The sequence below is a fragment of the Malania oleifera genome, chromosome 10 (genome assembly GCF_029873635.1).
Source record: "Malania oleifera isolate guangnan ecotype guangnan chromosome 10, ASM2987363v1, whole genome shotgun sequence".
NCBI lineage: Eukaryota > Viridiplantae > Streptophyta > Magnoliopsida > Santalales > Ximeniaceae > Malania > Malania oleifera.
The window spans coordinates 2,663,334-2,684,704 of NC_080426.1; the positions used below are offsets into that span (position 1 = coordinate 2,663,334).

A 21,371-nucleotide genomic window follows, 5' to 3' on the forward strand; every position below is an offset into this window, starting at 1 on the left:
AGCTGAGAATCCCTCAACAAAACGACGGTAGTAGCCTGCTAGCCCTAAGAAACTCCTGATCTCGTGGACATTTCTCGGTCTAGCCCAATTCACTACAGCCTCAATCTTGCTAGGATCCACAGAAATACCGTTTCCAAATACAACATGCCCCAAGAACACGACCTTCTTCAACCAAAATTCACATTTACTGAACTTGGCGTACAACTTCTTTTCCCGAAGTGTCTGCAAAACCTGCCTCAAGTGCGTCTCATGCTCCTCATAGTTCCTAGAATAGACCAGTACATCATCAATAAAAACAACAACAAACTGGTCTAGGTATTGGTGGAAAACTCTATTCATCAAGTCCATAAATACCGCAGGAGCATTCGTGAAACCAAACGGCATCACTAGAAACTCGTAATGCCCATACCTAGTCCTGAAGGCCGTCTTTGAGACGTCTTCTACTTTCACCTTCACCTGATGGTAGCCAGATCTGAGGTCAATCTTCGAATACACCCATGTACCCTGGAGCTGGTCAAACAAATCATCGATACGGGGTAGAGGATACCTATTCTTGATTGTCACTCTATTTATCTCCCTATAGTCTATACACATCCTCATAGTCCCGTCTTTCTTTTTCACAAACAAAACTGGAGCTCCCCACGGAGATACACTGGGCCGTATGAAGCCCTTATCTAGCAGATCTTGCAATTGATTCTTCAATTCTGCTAAGTCCACTGGCGCCATTCGATAAGGTACTTTAGAAATCGACGCTGTACCGGGAGGTAGATCAATAGAGAAATCCACCTCACGGTCGGGTGGCAAGCCTGGTAACTCATTTGGAAAAACATCCACAAACTCCTTCACTACAAGCGTGCTAGCAAGTTTCGACTCATTCTCTAACATCTCTTTCACAGCCGCCACAAACCCCTGACAACCACTCAGCAGTAGTCTCCTGATCTGAATAGCTGAAACTAGCTGAGGCGGGGTGTAAAAACCCCTAAAACAGAGATATAAAAAAAAAATTCGTGGATTGATTTCAAAAAAATTAAAAAAATATAAAAATAATAAAATATTAAATAAATAAATAAATAAATAAATAATTAATTAATTAATTAATTAATTGGATTTAAAAGAAAAAAAAATTAATTAATTAAAATTTATTTTTATTTTTATTAATAAAATATATTATTATTATTATTATTATTATTATTATTATTATTATTATTATTATTATATTTACCCTCCTGAAGCTTGTTGAAGCTTCAGGAGATTCAAGTTAAGTATATATATATATATATATATATTATTATTATTATTATTCTTCATCTTCTTCTTCTTTCTTTTCTTTCTCTGTAACTCTCTGAACACTCTCTCTCTCTCTCCTCACGTTCTCTCTCCCTCTCTCCTCGATTTCGCAACGGATTTTCGCCCGATCGAAAATCCGAAGATACCACTGGACTCCATTCGCTGCTGCCATCATTTCTACTGGAGCGGATCGATGGTAGGAGCGGCGTAGGCATATTCCCTGGGGTAAGCCATTTCTCCCTTTTTCTTTAATTTCTTGCAAAATATAAGCCCAATTGACGAACGGACACCACCACGAGAATCTAGGGATGATTCTCTACAAGTCTAGTGGGACGGAATTCTCGTGGGGGTGTCGGGCCAAAACTCCAAATTTGGGGTGCGGCGATTATTAAGGGGCTTATTTTTAATTAATTAGCATTAATTTAGAAATGCTAAAATATTAAGCATCTGCGACTGGAATAGGATTTCTGAAATTTAGGGCTCGGGTGAGCGCCGCGGGTGTAATTTTGGGACCCGCAGGCAAAATTTGAAAAATTAAGTAGGGATATTAAATAATAGTTTAAATATTAATTTGAGGTATATGGAGCATAAGGAAGGCTAGATGAGTATTATTTTGGAGAAATAGATTAATAAATTTGGGGAAAAATGTAAATTGCAGGAATTAGATTTCGGGCGCCAAGTGCGTGAAATTTTAGGTTCTAAGGAATTTCTCAATAGTCAGGTAAGGGAATAAACTAAAGCAGTAATTTTCCATACAAATTATTATTGATTATGAGTAAATTTATTTTTAGAAAAGCATATGTTATATTGTGTATTTCGAATGAAATGTATGATTGGGAAAATACTGCTATGATGATTAAAATGTATATGTATGTATGAGATGTAAGGAATTCACGATTTTAGATTATGAAATATGACTTTTAACAGCATATGTGTGGCATGAATATTATTTTATGTGAAATGTATTATAATGTGAAAGATTTTACGAACCAAGCATGATTTCAGGTATTATGAAAATATGAGTTATGTTGTGATGATTTTGACGATTATGTAATAAATGATGTATTTTTAGTATATATATACCTGAAACAATTTTGGCGCGAGGCCATATATTTATGTTATCGGCACGAGGCCGTATTTATGTTATTGGCACGAGGCCGTATTGTATGATTTTGGCGCGAGGTCATATGTATGATTTCGGCGCGAGGCCGTATCTATGTTTTCGGCACGAGGCCGTAATGATGTTACGTATGATCATGTATTATATGTTTTCACAACCAGGATGTTAGTTTAGTTCAGACCAGGAGCTCGGTACCGTAGCTATGGGTTCATTTTGGCACGAGGCCTTATTAGTGCTACCGTCCCACGAGGGGATGGGAGATGGATAGTCGATGTGGCTTTCAGTAGAGTGTGGACGTCCACCTGGCAGTCCGGACCAGGGTGTGGCGGGCTCATCGTACTTACAGACATATTTGATTCGGCAGTGGTCGGCCAGCCATTGTCGGGTCCCGCCTTCGTGCTGCACAACTCGTCATGGGGGGTAATACATGACACTAGCTAGCTATTCATCCTGTGTTTATTTTCAGTACTACAGTTATAACAAATGATTTTATGTATGATATGAATTATTAACGGATGTGAAATTATATGTTTACCCAGTACGATATGATGATGTTTATGGAATTATGAAATGTACTATATACGTATAAATGCATTAAATATTCATGTTACCACACAGCTGTATTTAGTTTATTTTCCCTTACTGAGAAGTGTCTCACCCCCAATATTATTACATTTTTCAGGAGTCCCTGAGAGACCGGCGGGTCAAGGCCGCCGTTGAGATTAGTGAGATTATCCCTGTGAGAAGGATAAGATTTTGTAATAGTGTCAGAGTTATTTTGTGTTTGACCCTAGAAATATTTGGATGTTTGTGAGGATGTATAGAATGCTCTGGTATTATATTTTATGACTGGATGTTTGAGATTTTATGTGTACTGCTGCTAGGTTTTCCGCTGTGTATGACAGGTGTCCCCGCTACCCACGGGTTCGGGTTGACCATTTTATTTATTATGTGATATTTTATGTTAAGAAATTGAGGGACGTTACACGGGGATTGTACATGCGACCCTACAAACTTGAATTCTGCTTCCCCCGGGGGTCTAAATATCACCTCTCGTGCACGACAATCTATGCTGGCAAAATTAGCTGCTAGCCAATCCATGCCAAATATAACGTCAAACCCATGCTTGTCTAACACTATCAAATCAGCAGATAATGTTTTCCCCTGAATCTCTACTAGGCAGTCGCGGAGTACCCTACCACACCTCACTACTGACCTAGTCGGTGTAGATACCAACAGTTCAACATCTAATGATTGTGTTTCAGTCTCATATAATTTAATACACCCCAAGGACACAAATGAGTGTGTAGCTTCTGAATCAAATAATGCAATAACTTTAAAAGAAAGCATAATGACCATACCTGTCACCACGTCACCTGACGCCTCAGCCTCACCCGATGTCAGAGTAAACACCCTAACTGGAGCCGTATTCCTCTGCTAGCCCCCCCGTGGTGCCTGATAACTTTCTCGGTATGGTTTAGGAGCTGGAACTGCATCTGGTGAAGTAGGGCAGTCTCGTACCATGTGCCTCGATCTATCGCAGCGATAGCACACCGGAGCTGCATCTGGCGGGGTAGGACAATCTCGCACTATATGTCCCGATCTACCGCAGCGGTAGCACACTACACCACCAGCTCGACACTCTCCCCAGTGTCTCCTACCAAAAGTCTAACAAACTGGAGGACCCTGCCCTGTCTGCACCTGACGTCCTCCCGTCTCCTGTCTTCGCCCTCTACCATGATTACCTCTCCTCCACTGACCCGGCCTGTGACCCTGCTGGTAGCTTGTAGATGCAGATCTCTTCCTCTGTCCCGGCTCATCCGCATCAAGATGCTCACCAATCTCTGCCAAGGCCGCCCTGTCGACCAACTCAGCGAAGTCCTGGATCCGCAGCACCACCACCTGCCTAAATATACTCCGCCTCAAGCCTCTCTCAAACTGCCTCGCCTTCTTCACCTCATCAGGAACAATGTATGGGGCGAATCGAGAGAGCTCGATAAAACATGCTGCATACTGCTGGACGGATAGCTGTCCCTGTTTCAGACTCAGGAACTCTTCAACCTTAGCCTCCCTCACAGTAGCTGGAAAATATCTGTCAAAGAACAGATCTTTAAATCGATCCCATGTCATAGCTATTGGAGTCACCCTCTGCTGCTCTAATAGTCTCACTGCAGTCCACCACCTCTCAGCCTCTCCTGTCAATTTATAGGTGGCAAAGAGGACCCTCTGTTCCTAAGTACATTGCAGCACAGCCAAGATTTTCTCAATCTCCTGCATCCAATTCTCAGCGGCTACAGGATCAACTCCACCTGAGAACGCCGGAGGATTCATCTTTGTAAATTTCTCTATAGTGCACCCATGGCCTGTAGATGGACCACTCTGCTCCCTCGAGTTCCTAGCAATCTCAGCCATAACCTGCTGAGCCACGCTACGTAATACCGCATCAGAGTCGATCCTAGCTGCACCTGATGGTCCTGCTCCATCACTGCCACTTGCATGAGCACTATTTCCTTCTAGATCCATCCTGGAAAATAGCAGTTGCAATTCAGTAATCCTATTCTCATAATTTACCCACCTATCCTCACCACTCATCTCAACATTTCTAACTCATTGTTAATCCCCAATCCTACATTCTAGGAACACAATCCGACAATAGCTTACTATGGTTTTCCTGAAATCATCACCCCAAGAAAAAAACAGAAACTACCACGGAAGTCCTGCCTCTAGACTGTAGAACAAAACCTCAAATCATTTCCTAAACTCTGGTATTGTTCCTGCTGCACTCTGAAGTCTACAGAACCTGGCAACCTAGGCTCTGATACCAATTGTAACGACCTGCTCCTTTTTCACATATATATTTTCTTTTTATATAAATAAATTATCATCACATCATACATTCCAACTCAGCAGGTCACAATCCACCTGGCCCCGTGGGCACCAGTGATATAACAAAACATACAGCAGAAGCCTACGCAGCAGAAAGTATAAAATCATATACATCTCATCATAATGTGCATAACACATACCAGAGTCACAACAATTACTATCTCACAGTATATACATCTCAAAATTGAAATCTAGGGACAATCCCCACAAAACCTAACTGTCCCTACAAAAAACTTACCCTTCCAAAGAGGGCAAACAACTGATCTAGATCAGCGGGGCTTTTCCCGCTCTCCTATTAGGGGTTCCTAAAAAATGTATAAGATTTAGGGGTGAGACACCTCTTAGTAAGGGAAATAAACTAATACCAGTATGTGGCAACATGAGTATTCTGTATTCTACATATACCATACATAACATATTCAATACTGTTTATCAAATCTGAGAAAACATATGCATATCAAAACATGGCAGAACATACTGCATTTTCATAAACATTTCTCATCTCATATCATAATAATAATAACATAAAAACAATCCTGGTAGGTTAGCTGGCTGTTGTCATGTATTACCCCTACATGACTGGGTTGTGTGGCCCGAAGGCGGGACCTGACAATGGTTGGCCGATCACTGCCAAGTCAAACAGTAGTCTGTAGGTCCGATGGGCTTACCTAGACTGGTCCGTACACCAGGGGCGATAACAGCACACTTCTTGAAAATAACCACATCGACCATCCAATCTCACACCACTCCGTACAGCGGGGTTAACACAGATATCATGATCACGAGGACCATGGACACATAGCAACGGTACCGTGCAAGTGCTAACCTAGACCAAGCCAACCAGGTTCTGATATCATATACATATACTAAAACCGTGATACATAAATATCTCATATCATTTATTTTCACATCAATCATATCATTTCACATATATACGTGTATCATGAAAATCATCGGCCCGTACTCCGGTATTACACATTTTAACATAGCATGACCCGTACGCAGGCAAATCACATAGCACAGCCTGTACGTTGGCAAACCACATAGCACGGCCCGTACGCCGGCAAATCACATAGCACAGCTCGTACGCTGGCAAATCACATAGCACGGCCTGTACGCCGGCAAATCACATAGCACAGCCCGTATGCTGGCAAATCACATAGCACGGCCCATACGCCGGCAAATCTCATCCACATAGCACGGCCCATACGCCGGCAAATCACATATACATATAAAAATATCTCAGTCTGTACGCCGATTTTCCATCATAGAAATCCATATCGTCCCCATTAAAAAAAAACAATATTTCACAATATTTTTATACTCATGCCACACTAAACAAATTTTCTACGTACTCAACATATCATCGTTTAAACAGTATTTTCCAAATATAAATCATATATATAAATATATTTATTTTTCCTGAAACCAGATGCTATATATATATATATACATACATTTTTTCAAAACAAAACTAGCTTAGTTTATCCCCTTACCTGATTCCTGAAAAGCCCCTAAGAAAATCTTCCCCGTACACACAAGGTTCTCAACTCAACATCCTGAAAAAGAAAACTCGCAGAATTAAAGTTTAGTATTTTCGTACGTACAATATTTTCTATAACTACCACTAAGTTAAATTCGACTTAAAAAGTCTTACTTCAACTTAGGGATGATTCCCAACGTTCCCAATCAATACCCTAGAATTGAAAATTTTCAGTATTACAGTTCAGTATTTTTACGCGTATATCACTTTCTTCAACTGTCAAAAATCCAAATATTGAATATAAAGCCTTACCTTGGATTTGGGATGAAATCCAACTTCGTTTCCCTGACGATCCGCTTCGGCAGACTTGTAGAGAACTTCGCTAGGAGCGTCGTGGTGGCTTCGGTTTGTCGATTCGGCGTAAAACTAGCCCGGAATCGAAGAGAGAGAGAGTCGTAGGAGAGAGAGAGAGAGAGAGAGAGAGAGAGGAGAGAGAGAGAAAGAGTGAAAAGAGAAGAGAGAGAGTGCACTCACGCCCACCAAAATCCAATTCAATTTGGATTTGACTTTCAAAGCTTCTTAAAGAAGCTTGTGTTAGTTTATATATATATATATATATATATATATATATATATTATATATATAATAGTAAACCTTAATTAAAGTAAAGCTTCTTGAAGAAGCTTTCATACTTTATATATATATATACACACACACACACACACACATATATATACATATACATGCTTTAATATTTATATATATATATATATTTGTTCCTTATCATACTATTCATTTTACTTGTTAATTTAATTAATTAATTTTATTTTATTATTATTATTATTATTTTAAATTTTATTTTTTTCCCGATTACTACAGAGATATAATCATTTAGTTATTATTTTATACACCATTGATAAACTTTGAATATTTTTTTTTCAATAAAGAAAGCACATATGTATATTCAAAAATGAAAAAAACATAAAAATATGAAAGACATATGTATTAGATTTGGATGAGATATGGTATAAAATTATATTAAAATTTAGCTAAACCCAAATTTAAGTCTAAAATTTATACTCCCAAATACAATATTATTATTTTTACTAATTTCTATGAATATCTTTACAATTTAATACAATTGTATTCCTTCTCAAATTTTCAGTAAGGATACTTGTCATACTAATTTCTCTCTCTTAGAGCTCCCACCAAAAAATCAATATTTACTTCTCTCACATAGACCTAGACATAATATATCATTGTGCCAAGAACAAGATCTCAAAAAATGGAAAAAAAAAAAAACTTTGAACTATAATAATATTTCACGACCTAGATATATTATAAAAATAAAAATATTATTTTTTACAAAGTGGAATATAAATAAATTAAAAAATTTGTTTAGTTAATGAAAAATTTAATAACTTAACTAATGCACTAAAACGCATGACCTTCCCTATCACATGATGGTGTCTCCAGCCCCCAACCCCAACCCCAACGGCCAATTAGACCCCAACTCCGCTAGGGCGCCAATTCATTTTCCCCACAAGGCATTTATTTCCCGAGGGTCCACAGTCCGTCCGCCAATTACCGCGCCCGTTCCTGAGCCCTGTGGCTGTGGATCACTCCAGTACTGTTCCTCGCAATAGCCTGCGGCGCATTCTCTCTAGAGGCGATGGCGATCTCGCTTCCGAGTCTGATGAGGGAGGGAAAATCCCCAATCGTCTTGTCCGTCTTCGTCTTGCTCATCGTCGTCTTCATTTTTGTCCTAACCAACGATCAATACTCTTACTTCAGCAGAATCAGCACCGCCGATCTCCAAGCCAAGCCGTCGGTCGCTCCGCCTCCGCCTCCGCCTCCGCCTCCGCCTCCGCCGCCTTCTCCGCCCATACTTTTGAGTCCTCCGATCTCAATCCCTGTCTCGCGAGCGGATGATAGGCCTTCTTCTGCGAATGCTACGACAGCATCCGGTGATGAGGTTCAGTTGAATTGGCAGATTTGCGAGGGGCCATTGGCGGCGGACTATATACCGTGCCTCGATAACATGAAGGCCATACAGCAATTAAAGTCGAGAAGGCACATGGAGCATAGGGAGCGGCATTGCCCGAAGAAAAGTTTAAGGTGTTTGGTTCCTCTTCCCCCCGGATATAGGGTTCCGGTTCATTGGCCCAAGAGCAGGGATATGGTGAGATTGATTTCGTCCTTCGGTAAGATTTGATCTTGTTTTTTTAAGTAACATGTTCTCTTTTTACTTCTCTGGACTGATTTTTTGATCTTTTAACTGGATCGAAGATGGTTTGAGTTTTTGACAAGTTAAGCATTAAAACAAGGCGAATCATCTTGTTTCTTTCTTCTCTTTCGTATTCTTCTTCTTTATAAGTAAATTATATTGTGTTCACATCAATGGTTTTGTGAAAGAGGTGGAAAGGACTAGAAAACGAGAAGGAAATCATTTTTCTATCTACTCGAATTTTTTGCTTTTATCCGATGGGGTGATTGGTACGCATATATTAAGATGTTTAGATGACTAACTCAGAGTTAGGAGAGAGGCCCTGACTTTCTAATTGAGGGGTTAAAAACAATAAGAATGTTTAGTTTAATTGAATAGCTATTTTTCCCTTAAGGGAGTTGGAATTTGGGACTTCTATGTTGGAGGTGTCAGAATCTATGCTTGAGAGGGGTGGGAAGAGGTATGTGATAGGAGATGGGCTGCCTCTCTCGGGCCTCCAATGAACCATATATATAGCAAATTGAGAAAAGAGAGGCAGTGCAGTATCGACCATCTATTGATTCCTTGCCTACATGGATGGATAAAGACCAACTCATGAATTCATGACAAATGAAGCGGTTTGTAGTAGTAGTTTTTGGGTTCAACAAACACCATAAAATGTAGAGCAGGAACTTGATATTTATATATTTATTTATTAAATCTTAAATTTTTTGTGTTTTAAACAGGTTTTTCGGAGGGGGGGGGGTGTTGGGTGAGGTTTGGAAATCTGCCGTGCTTCAAGTAAATGTAGCTTCACCCTTGCCTTGTAGTGATGAGTATTGACATTTTATGAATGATTAGTTATTTGGATGACTTGGCTGTTTATCTGGAGTAGAACATTGCATGTGATTTTCTTCTAATGTAATATATGACGATGTTTCAAAGAATAGAGTCAATTGACTACAAACTTGGTAATTTACTGTCCATGCGTGTGAATAAAGATGTTTGTTGAATCTGTTATTCAAACCAAAATCTCATGAATTGTTTTTGGAAAAAATTGGGTGCTGAAGTTATTTGTTATTATGTTGATGTATTTCTCGAGTACTTACCTAGTGAGAAAATGTTGATGTTGCTTTTATGATGTTTTGTGTTTTTTCCAGATTTGGTTTGACAATGTTCCTCACCCAAAGCTTGTTGAATACAAGAAAGATCAAAATTGGGTGCGTAAGTCGGGTGACTATCTAATTTTTCCTGGAGGTGGTACTCAATTTAAGGAAGGAGTTGCAAAGTACATTAACTTCATAGAAAAGGTATTGTATGGATTCCTTTTATTCCCATACCGTTATCTTTTGATAGCTAAAGCGTTATGCACCCTATGTAACGCCCCGCATTCGCCATGTGGGGTCCAGGGTGTTATGAAGCCAAGCATACATCTCTGATACCATTTATGCCGCAAAACCAATTAGACAACCTCAAATGTAATTCCAGAGTTCTATGTACATATATAACAAACCCTTAAAAAGGTACAACCATATTCACCATATTACATAACTAGGACAAAACATTAAACATAAAATTGTACACATATTCGTTCTTTTAACTACTCACAAAACTAATCTCGCCTCGGAGCTTTCTAAGCTCGATCACTTGGAGGACCTGAAAAGATTAAATAATCGTCGGGGTGAGACACCTCTCAGTAAGGAAGAAATAAGTTACAACAGTGTGTGACTGAAGTGTTATAAATAATTACAAAGTATACTTACATTTGTGTTAAACTATCAATAACAACTGAGAAAATGCATCTCTAAACACATCATTACCAACTCCTTTGTCACCTAATCACACTCACACATACATAATTATTTTTACTGATAATTCCAGAGAATAGGGAAGTCTACCCGCCCATACAAGTAGTTTCTCTCTGCTCTAGTGCTAAAATCAGGGCACTCACTTTCCTCAGTAAGCATTTGGGTTATGTATCCAGGTAAAGTCTCCGAGAATAGGGAAGGTCACCTGCCCATACAAGTGACTTCCCTCTACTCTGGTACTCATAGAAAATTATCAGAGCACTCACCTTTCTTAGCAAGCCCTCGGGTGGAGAGTTCGACTTTACCATAAATACTTATGCACTTAAAGTTACATGCAACTAACGCTAATCATTTCACAAAGTTCCACATGTACACACTTATCACAATCAATCTACACAGGATTTACACATTCTACATTCTCACCCACACAGGGTCCATATCCACACAGAATACAATGTCCACACAGAACTGGTCCACATATGACTATCAACCATACAGGTTATTACATAACCTTCTTAACCATACAGGTTACAACACATGCTTTTCAATCACACCCACATACACCACCCTGTTCATGGGAAATAGGTAAAACAAACTCCTCATATCACTGCCAATGTTTTACCTCCTAATATAAACGCCCATATAACGACTTCCTCATACCACTGCCAACGCTATATCGCAATTTTCATGAACCATAAAACAATACACATCCAATACAAGTAAACACATCAATGCATTCTCATTCACAGTATTTATTCATCCAAACAGCATCACAATCAATCAGAATTTACCGCTCAAACAGTAACCACTAGGAAACAATAGTTGAAATCAAGCAGTACTCGCAACCATTTAATTATCAAAGTTGTTTTCATGCCACACAATTTTCCCAATATATTATATAATCAAAAACAGTATTTTCAATGCCTGTACTGTTCATAAAATTATACATAAATATATAAAATTTTATATCCAAATTTAACCAGTTTAAAATTAATAAAAATTGTTATAACGTATTTCCCCTTATCCTAAAATATCTCACTTACCCTGGTTTTGGAGTGGTTTCCAAGTACTCAAAACCGAAAATCTGCTTCGCCTATGTTGTAGAGAATCTTCTCAGGAGTCTCATGGTAGCTTCCAATTGTTGAATCGGACTAAATCCGGGCCGGAATCTTAGTGAGAAGGTAGAAGGGCCGAATTTTAGAGAGAGAAACAAGAGAAAAGTGATTTCCTCGCTAAAAAATGAAAGAAATTGCTATTTATAAGACTCGTCGACGAGACACGTGGATTCGTCAACGATCCCATGAAGAACACTCGTCGACAAGATCGTGAGTTCGTCGACGAGTTTCAGAATATCTCAAAACCCTTTCGGTGAATACTGGTTGACGGGACATGTGCCCTTGTCGACGGTCAAGGAAGAACGTTCGTCGATGAGACCAGTTGGTTTGTCGACGAGACCTTGCTAACACTCATTTTAAAAATCCCTTTTTCTTCCCTTCTCTCTTTCCTTTTCTTTTCTTTTATTATTTTTATTAATTAAATTTTTCGGGTCGTTACATTCTCCCTTCCTTTAAAAAATTTCGTCCTCAAAATTCTTCAATCACCCATTTTTCACAACTAAAAAGTTAACTAACCACATTCATACATTTCAATCAATTCTAACATATGCAACATCGAATCATACAAAGTCAAACAAAATTAATACTCATGTTAACGTAGACATATTACCTGCGCCTTTAGCATTGTTCCTCTCAGGTGTACCCAACATATAAACACGTGCTGGGGCGCCGCCGTTGCGAGGTATCGGGTTGTTCCGCAATGGGTTGTTCTTCTGATTCTGATTTGGAACATGTGCATTGTTTGGCGGTTCTCGACACTCCCGGGCTATATAACCATATTTACCGCATTGTAGCACACACACTTCTACCTCGACATTTTCCCCAATGCCTTTGATTGCATTTAGGATAGTGGGGGCGTCCTTTCCGATCCTTGACTCGCAGTATCTCTGTCTCCCCTCCACGACCCTTGTCTGACCTTTGCTTGGGGACGATGAGACACAGATCTCCTTTTTCATTCTGGTGCCTCTGCACCTCTTTGTAAACTTGATTTTGCAACAGTGGCTTTTTCCACTAATTCTGCGAAATCCTGAATCTGCAGACACACCATATGCTTGTGAATCCTCTGATTTAAGTTCCTTTCAAAGCATCTCGCCTTTTGGTATTCATCTGGAACCATAGAAGGTGTAAAGCGAGAAAGTTCTAGGAACCTAGCAGCATACTGCAGAACAATGAGGCGCCCCTAAGTCAGGTTGAAAAATTCTTCTGCCTTCGCATTTCTGGTGGCGGCGGGAAAATATCAATCGTAGAAGACCTATTTGAAACGACCCCAGGTCATCGCTATAGGTACCGCTCACTGTTCTTCCAACAACTTCATTGTATGCCACCACCGTTCAGCTTCTCCGGTCAGCTTAAAGGTGGCGAAAGGAACCTTTTGCTCCTCAGTGCACTTTTACACTGCCATTATCTTCTCCATCTCTTGCATCCAAGTCTCAGCCTTGATCGTGTCAGTACCACCCTCAAAAGCAGAGAGTTTCAAGCGGGTGAATTGATCAATCGAACAACCTCGATTCACAAGTGGATAGCTTGATTCCCCAAGATCTCGTCTCATCTCTTCCCTAACCTGTCGAGCTATTCCTTGCAACAATCGGGAGGTGTCAATCTCATCCCCGCTGGAAGCTCCCAACTCGCTTCCTCCTTCATCCACGCCTTTGCCTCTAGGATCCATCCTGAATATATATATATAACAAAGGCAAGTTTAGAATTTCCATATCTTAATATATCTAACATGATCATAAAATAGTTCATAATTTAATATCCAAATCCTTAATTAAACATCCGAAATTCAATTATCCGCAATCATCTTAGCCTCCAGATTCAAATTTCGAGTTCCAGTTTTTCTGCTTGGAAACATCACCGTCGATGGATTTACCATGGTTTTCTGAAACCGTTGACTGATTCAGAAAATCACAAAAGTTCGTCAAAGGATTTTTGCCTCCAGGCTATGAAACATACTCAAACTCCTGTCAGTACCTTAATCTACCCATTCCTATCCTTATCCAATCAAACCTATACTCTGGTATTAATCCTGCTAAACTCTGCAAGACCGTTATACTCTGATACCAATTGTAACGCCCTGCACCCACCATGTGGGGCCTAGGGTGTTATGAAGCCAATCATACATCTCCGATACCAATTACGCAGCAGAACAAATTAGACGACCTCAAATGTAATTCCAGAGTTCTATGTACATATATAACAAACCCATAAAAAGGTACAATCATATTCACCATATTACATAACTAGGACAAAACATTAAACATAAAACTGTACACATATCCTTTCTTTTAACTGCTCACAAAACTAATCTCGCCCCTGAGCTTTCTAAGCTCGATTATTGGAGGACCTGAAAAGATTAAATAATCACCGGAGTGAGACACCTCTCAGTAAGGAAGAAATAAGTTACGACAGTGTGTGGCTGAAGTGTTATAAATAATTACAAAGTATACATACATTTGTGTTAAACTATCAATAACAGTTAAGAAAATGCATCTCTAAACACATCATTACCAATTCCTCTGTCACCCAATCGCAGTCACATATACATAATTATTTTTACTGATAATTCCCGAGAATAGGGAAGTCTACCCGCCCATACAAGTAATTTCCCTCTGCTCTAGTGCTAAAAAAGGGCACTCACCTTCCTCAGTATACTCTTGGGTCATGTATCCAGGTAAAGTCTCCGAGAATAGGGAAGGTCACTCGCCCATACAAGTGACTTCCCTCTGCTCTGATACTCAGAAAATTACCAGAGCACTCGCCTTCCTCAGCAAGCCCTCGGGTGGAGAGTTTGACTTTACCATAAGTACTTATGTAATTAAAGTTACACGCAACCAACGCTAATCATTTCACAAAGTTCCACATGTACACACATATCACAACCAATCCACACAGGATTTACACGTTTCACATTCTTACCCACATAGGGTCCATATCCACACAGAATACAACGTCCACACAGGACTATCAACCACACAGGTTATTACATAACCTTCTCAACCAAACAGGTTATAACACATGCTTCTCAATCACACCCACACACACTATCCTGTTCATGCTAAATAGGTAAAACAAACTCCTTATACCACTGCCAATGTTTTACTCCCTAATATAAACGCCCATATAATGACCTCCTCATATCACTGCCAACGTTATATGACGGTTATATCAGGTACGATATAACGACCTCCTCATACCACTGCCAACGCTATATCGCAATTTACATGAACCATAAAACAATACACATCCAATACAGGTAAACACATCAATGCATTCTCATTCACAGTATTTATTCATTCAAACAACATCACAACTAATCAGAATTTACAGCTCAAACAGTACCCACTAGCAAACAACAGTCGAAATCAAGCAGTACCCGCAATCATTTAATTATCAATGTTGTTTTCATGCCACAGGATTTTTCCAATATATTATATAATCAAAAACAGTATTTTTAATGCCTGCATTGTTTAGAAAATTATACATAAATATATAGAATTTTATACTCAAATTTAATTGTTTTAAAATTAATAAAAACTGTTATAACGTATTTCCTCTTACCTATTCCTCAAGTTCCTGCTTAAATCGAACAGAAAACGAGACCCTGTAATTCAAAATTCCCAACTCATTAAAGTCTTAGAAAAATACACATTTAGTACTTCTTAGGTTCCATATATTTCAAAATAATAATAAAACCCTAAGATATCTCACTCACCCTGGTTTTGGAGTGGTTTCTAAGTACTCCAAACCAAAAATATGGTATGCCTATGTTGCAGAGAATTTTTCCAGAAGTCTCATGGTAGCTTCCGATTGTTGAATCGGGTTAAATTCGGGCTGGAATTTTTGTGAGAAGGTAGAAGGGCCGAATTTTAGAGAGAGAAACGAGAGAAAAGTGATTTTCTCGCTGAAAAATGAAAGAAATTGCTATTTATAGGCAGGGACTCATTGACGAGACATGTGAATTCGTCGACGATCCCATGAAGAACACTCGTCGACAAGACCATGAGTTCGTCGACGAGTTTCAGAATATCTCAAAACCCTTTCGGTGAATCCTTGTCGACGAGACATGTGTCCCCGTCGACGGCCAAGGAAGAACGTTCTTCGACGAGACTAGTTGGTTCGTCGATGAGACCTTGCTGACACTCCTTTTAAAAATCTCTTTTTCTTCCTTTCTCTCTTTCCTTTCCTTTTCTTTTATTATTTTTATTAATTAAATTTTCCAGGTCGTTACACCCTAGGTCAAAGAACAGGTTGTGGCTCCTCTTCTTGGGGTCATTTGACTCATTTCCTCCAAGGATGAAGTTTTCCGGATCCAAGAGTAGAACAACTGAAATATCTTCCGTGTGATTGATTTGAGGATGGCCAAATGGGATTCTCATATTGAGAGAAGAACACAATTTCAACTGTCTCCGATTGCGTTTTGTTAATTTACCCCAGCAGCAAAGCCCTCAAATCGTCACCTTTGATTTTTCAAGTTGCCGACTGTCAACATACTGGGGGTGTAGAGGACGATGGTTCTCTGTCCCCTGTCAAGGGGAGGAGCCGTAGCCCAAAGAACAACTTATTGTTTTTACATCAATGCATGTAATTTGCTCTGGTTTGAATAAAAAGTGGAAAGAAATCCATTCTACAGAAACTGGGAATTTAGGACCTGTTAATTCTACAGGTGTTTATGCATACTAGGAGTTCTTGTTGATTTATGTTGGTAGTAGAGCATGACACTAGCAAGTGAACTTCGATTGATATCCTGGCTTGGTAGTCTATTTGAGCCATTACTGACTCAAATCTCACTAAAAGGTTACTGTGTATCACTGTTCCTGTGACATGAATTTTGATGCATTGCATATAATAGGGGAAAAGACAGAACTGATGCCAATATCTTGAACAGCATAGTGTCGGGGTTTCCATTCAGTATCCTGTAGGCAATTTCTAAATTTCTTTTATTCCCTCCCAATTCCTTTTATATTTCAGGCATGACAATGGTTGCATGGCATTGTGTATGTCCCTGCACATGCTAGCTACTATTGAATTGAGATTTTGTTGGAATAAAATGGATAATCTGATGTCCATTATTACTTTTCAAAGAAAATGATGTCAGTTATTGTTTTAGTATTTTTTTTTTTCATGGAATTTGTGCTGAACTTAAACTTTGACAAAATTTATGAAAATTAGATTAATTTCTATTAAATAGAAACCTAGAATAGAAGTTCTTTTTTATAATCTAGCAAACTGATAATGGAATTTATATTGCTCATGAAGCTAATAAACAATTCACTTTGTAAGTGAAGAGTCATCACCTAATAGTTGTGAAATCTGTGAATTTTACTTCATATGAGTTATTTAGTAGATCTCTAATATCTTTCATAGTAGATGAGTTACAATTGCATGAGTAACGCTGTGATTTTAAGAATATCAATAAGGAGCGTGGCTGCTTTCTTTCTACATATTTGTAGTAAATGGGGAAATTGTGCCTGTTGGTTCGTCTTGGGTTTCTGGGTAGATTTTTGACTCTGGTTATCAGAATGGGGAACTGAGAAAAACAACTAGAACTAAATGAAAATTCACCTGTGCTTATTCATCCATCTCTTTTTAATTGGTTTGGTGCTTCTGAAATCTTATTTACATTTTCTGGTGCATTACTTCCATTCATATATCATTTGGTGTGATCTTGATTGAACATGGCTTTCCGCAGACTTTGCCAACTATCAAATGGGGGAAGCATGTCAGGGTTGTTTTAGATGTTGGCTCTGGTGTTGCTAGCTTGGGTGGTTATTTGCTGGACAAAAATGTTATTACCATGTCCTTTGCCCCCAAAGATGAACATGAGGCTCAGATTCAGTTTGCTTTAGAGCGAGGAATTCCTGCTACTCTTGCAGTCATTGGTACACAAAGACTGACGTTTTCAGATAATGCATATGATTTGATTCACTGTGCACGATGCAGAGTTCACTGGCATGCAGATGGTAACCTTGTGTTATTATTTAATTTATCAAAATTGCTCTCTGTTGTTCTATTATGGATGTCTTGGGACTATTATAATGCTTTTGGTTGAAAATTGCAGGTGGGAAACCAGTTTTAGAGCTCAACAGGATTCTTAGACCTGGCGGATTTTTCTTATGGTCAGCTACACCTGTTTATCGTCATGATGAAAAACATAAGAGCGTCTGGAAGGGTTTGTAAGCTGATACTTGTTATTCTTTTCTTCTGTTTCTTCAAACAATGTCTGCTTGTTTGCAGATGCTTTCGTAATTGGATTGTATATATAAAAAAATTCTTCATAATAAACGTATAAATTTAACATAGAAGTTGAATTATAGACCTGAATGTGTACAGTAAATCTAACTTCACATTCATATATATTGCTTCCTTTGCAGTTATGCAAAATCTGACAGAGTCTATATGCTGGAAGGTGGTTGCTAGGGCAGTTGATTCTTACAGAATAGGGCTTGTAATATTTCAGAAGCCTGTGACATCTTCCTGCTATAAAGAACGCAAAGAAAACAATCCACCCTTGTGTGATCAGAATGATAGGAAAAACAGTTCATGGTATATTTTCTTTTCTTCATATGAGATGCCATCTTCTACTGTAGCTGCTGATCATTGGTGTTTTTTTTCTGTTCTGTTTGTTGTTATATATATTTGGTTGGGGGTGGGGGTGTTGGGAGATTGAAGGTTGTGGCAGAGAATAGGGTAGATTTTTTCTTTAAATTAACATTTTACCCCCTCATTAAACTTTTGCACTCGATGATTTAAGCCAAAGAAAAGTTGACTAAAAGGGCAACAATATTGTTGATGCTGCTAATGGAGTCCATTTTTGTGTTAACAGGTATGTGCCTCTCAGCAGTTGTCTTTCACAGCTCCCTGGAGATGGCATGGCTGGCTCATTCAGCTGGCCCTTACCCTGGCCAAAAAGGCTCAGTAGTAGGCCTCTTAGCCTGCCAACTGAACCAGATGCTGAAGAAATGTTTTACGAGGACACGAAACACTGGTCTTCACTTGTGTCAGATGTTTATCTGGATGCCCTTGGTATAAACTGGTCAAGTGTCCGAAATGTAATGGATATGAATGCTGGTTATGGAGGGTAAGTTTATCAAGTTGTGAATGCATTTTTTGTGCTTTATCTCCAATATTAAGTATGCTGAAAAAGATCTCCAATCATTAATATATGTTCATAGGGTTTAAAAAAAATGAATTTACAGAATGGTGGGTTTGCAACTACCTAGAATGCATAGCCTATTACAAGATCAGTAATGAATGAGGAACTTACGTATTGGATGAAACACTCCATAAAGAGTTATATAATTGCAGTAATTGATTGAACAATAGCAGCTTCTTTCTGATGCACGCTGTTGGGTTATAATCATTCTGAAATCAATGGGTTCCAATGAATTTCGTTGCCATATTAGTTCCTCTTTATTTCCCTTCCTGCTTTTGTTCCCTTAACAACCAGCACCCCCCCTACACACGTGTAGTCTGGGGGGAGGTAAGCAATATATTCTAGCTTGCAGGTCCTCTCTCCTTTTTCCTTGAATTCAAATGCTTTAATATGTTCATGTGAGAACACAAAATTTAACCTCAACTTATTTTCCTTGTACCGATTTCATGATTGCCCTATGAGTATTTTGTGTTGATATTTTCTGCCATCATACAGGTTTGCAGCTGCTCTCATTGATTTGCCACTCTGGGTAATGAATGTGGTTCCGATTGATGTGCTGGATACTCTGCCTATCATTTTTGATAGAGGGTTAATTGGATTATATCATGACTGGTGCGAGTCCTTTAATACCTACCCCCGAACTTACGATCTTCTACATGCAAGCTTCCTTTTCAGAGACTTAAACCAAAGGTATTGCCCATGATCATTTAAAGATGTGCTTTCTGATTAGAAAGATTTAAAATTTTGATGAATGGGAATATAAAGGGCATCACTGGATTCATGCATGTTAAGTCATTATGTCACTAAATCAACACTGGCATTTTAGCTGTTATTGGTGATCTGAGAATATTAAGGGCATCACTGGATTCATGGATGTTAAGACATTATGTCACTAAATCGACACTGGCATTTTAGCTGTTATTGGTGATCTGAGAATTTGCAATTTTTTCAGATGTGACATCATAGATGTAGCTGTGGAGATGGATCGTGTTTTGAGACCAGGTGGATGGGTTTTGGTTCAAGACAGCATGGGGATTATCAACAAGCTTAGTCCGATCTTACGCTCGCTTCACTGGTCCATAAACATTTATAAAGAACAGTTTCTTGTCGGTAAGAAAAGTTTTTGGCATCCAGTGAACGGCGACAACAAAGTATAAGAAGAGATGATCAATAATTTTCAACTTACAATTTGACTTTGACCTCTGTCTACGAAGGAAAAAATTACATATGCTCTTAGCTGCTTCGCATGAAGATGTGTGGTGGCGTTTAAAGAACCATTTTTTTTTGGGAGGCTCTGCCGTTGTATCTTTGGTAGAAAATCATACTATCATGTTCAGTTTCTGTTTTCAGATGAGCTTATTTTTTCAACCTTTTTTCTTCTTGAGTATGACTGGTAGAATTTGGAGACTGATTATAAATAGTTCAGGCGACCACATGGATATATTATGATATATTATAGATTATACCAGTCCCAAAAATTTGAAGAATGAACATCACATCGGTTTGGATTTCAGAAGCAGGAATCAGTTTTCCAATCCTCAAACCAATTACCTGTTCTCTTCGGAGTCTGGACCAAATTAGGATCAGAATGCTTGGAATTAGATCTAGATATTCTTTGTTTATACAAGGCACATATTCTTGCCTCGGTATTGAGATTATGGATGTTTAATTACCCACCATGGAAGTTGGAACATGAATATGGTGCTCCAAACTAAGTCGATCAGAGTTAAGAAAGCTCCCTTCATCCACAATTTTTGGCTTGCATGCTTATTTATTTATTTTTTCAGACAGTAAAATAGCATTCTCAACGAAATGCGAGTGAATGCTTCATGGTCTAATGTGTTAACTCAGGCTATTTTTTTAATAAAACAATCTAAAAATCTCATGCTAATATTATAATTGAATGAACTATCAACCCCATCCCCCCGAACAGAGATCCTGAGGCGTCAAATCCGAGAAGCTGCACTCATCCACAAATCACAATTTTCGGCACTCTTACATTCAAATAGCTTTCTCGATGGAATGCACATGAATGATTCGCACACGCCAATTTGTTAGCCAGATGCTATTTTACTGTAGGTTTACCCAAATTTCTCATGCTAATATTATATGGTCGAGCAATTACAGGCTTGAGGATGAAGTTCTTTAAACACAACCCCTCCTAACAGAGCCCCATAGGAGTCGAGCCTTGAGCTCCTCAAGAGGGGAAGGCGATGAATAAAATGCACCGACTGGCATGTCTTCCTGGAAGTATTTTTGAGGATTCTGAATGGTTGGTAATGAAAATAGTCTATTCAGTAATGCAGAGAACTG

At 38.8% G+C, this 21,371-nt stretch overlaps 1 protein-coding gene across 2 annotated transcripts; it reads left to right on the top strand.

Moving 5' to 3' along the window:
* The first annotated feature begins 8,281 nt into the window (after window positions 1-8,281).
* On the top strand, window positions 8,282-20,526 carry LOC131165487 (probable methyltransferase PMT23). 2 transcript variants are annotated; one of them, XM_058123348.1, is made up of 8 exons: window positions 8,283-8,958; window positions 10,143-10,292; window positions 17,595-17,865; window positions 17,964-18,074; window positions 18,277-18,448; window positions 18,729-18,983; window positions 19,554-19,748; window positions 20,011-20,526. In XM_058123348.1, exons 1-8 carry the CDS (start codon window positions 8,449-8,451, stop codon window positions 20,213-20,215), a joined length of 1,869 nt encoding a protein of 622 aa, XP_057979331.1. In that variant the 5' UTR covers window positions 8,283-8,448; the 3' UTR covers window positions 20,216-20,526. The 2 variants fall into 2 exon arrangements, with proteins under 2 accessions (XP_057979332.1, XP_057979331.1); XM_058123349.1 differs by lacking the exon at window positions 10,143-10,292 and having other exon boundaries at window positions 8,282-8,958.
* The last annotated feature ends 845 nt before the right edge of the window (window positions 20,527-21,371 follow it).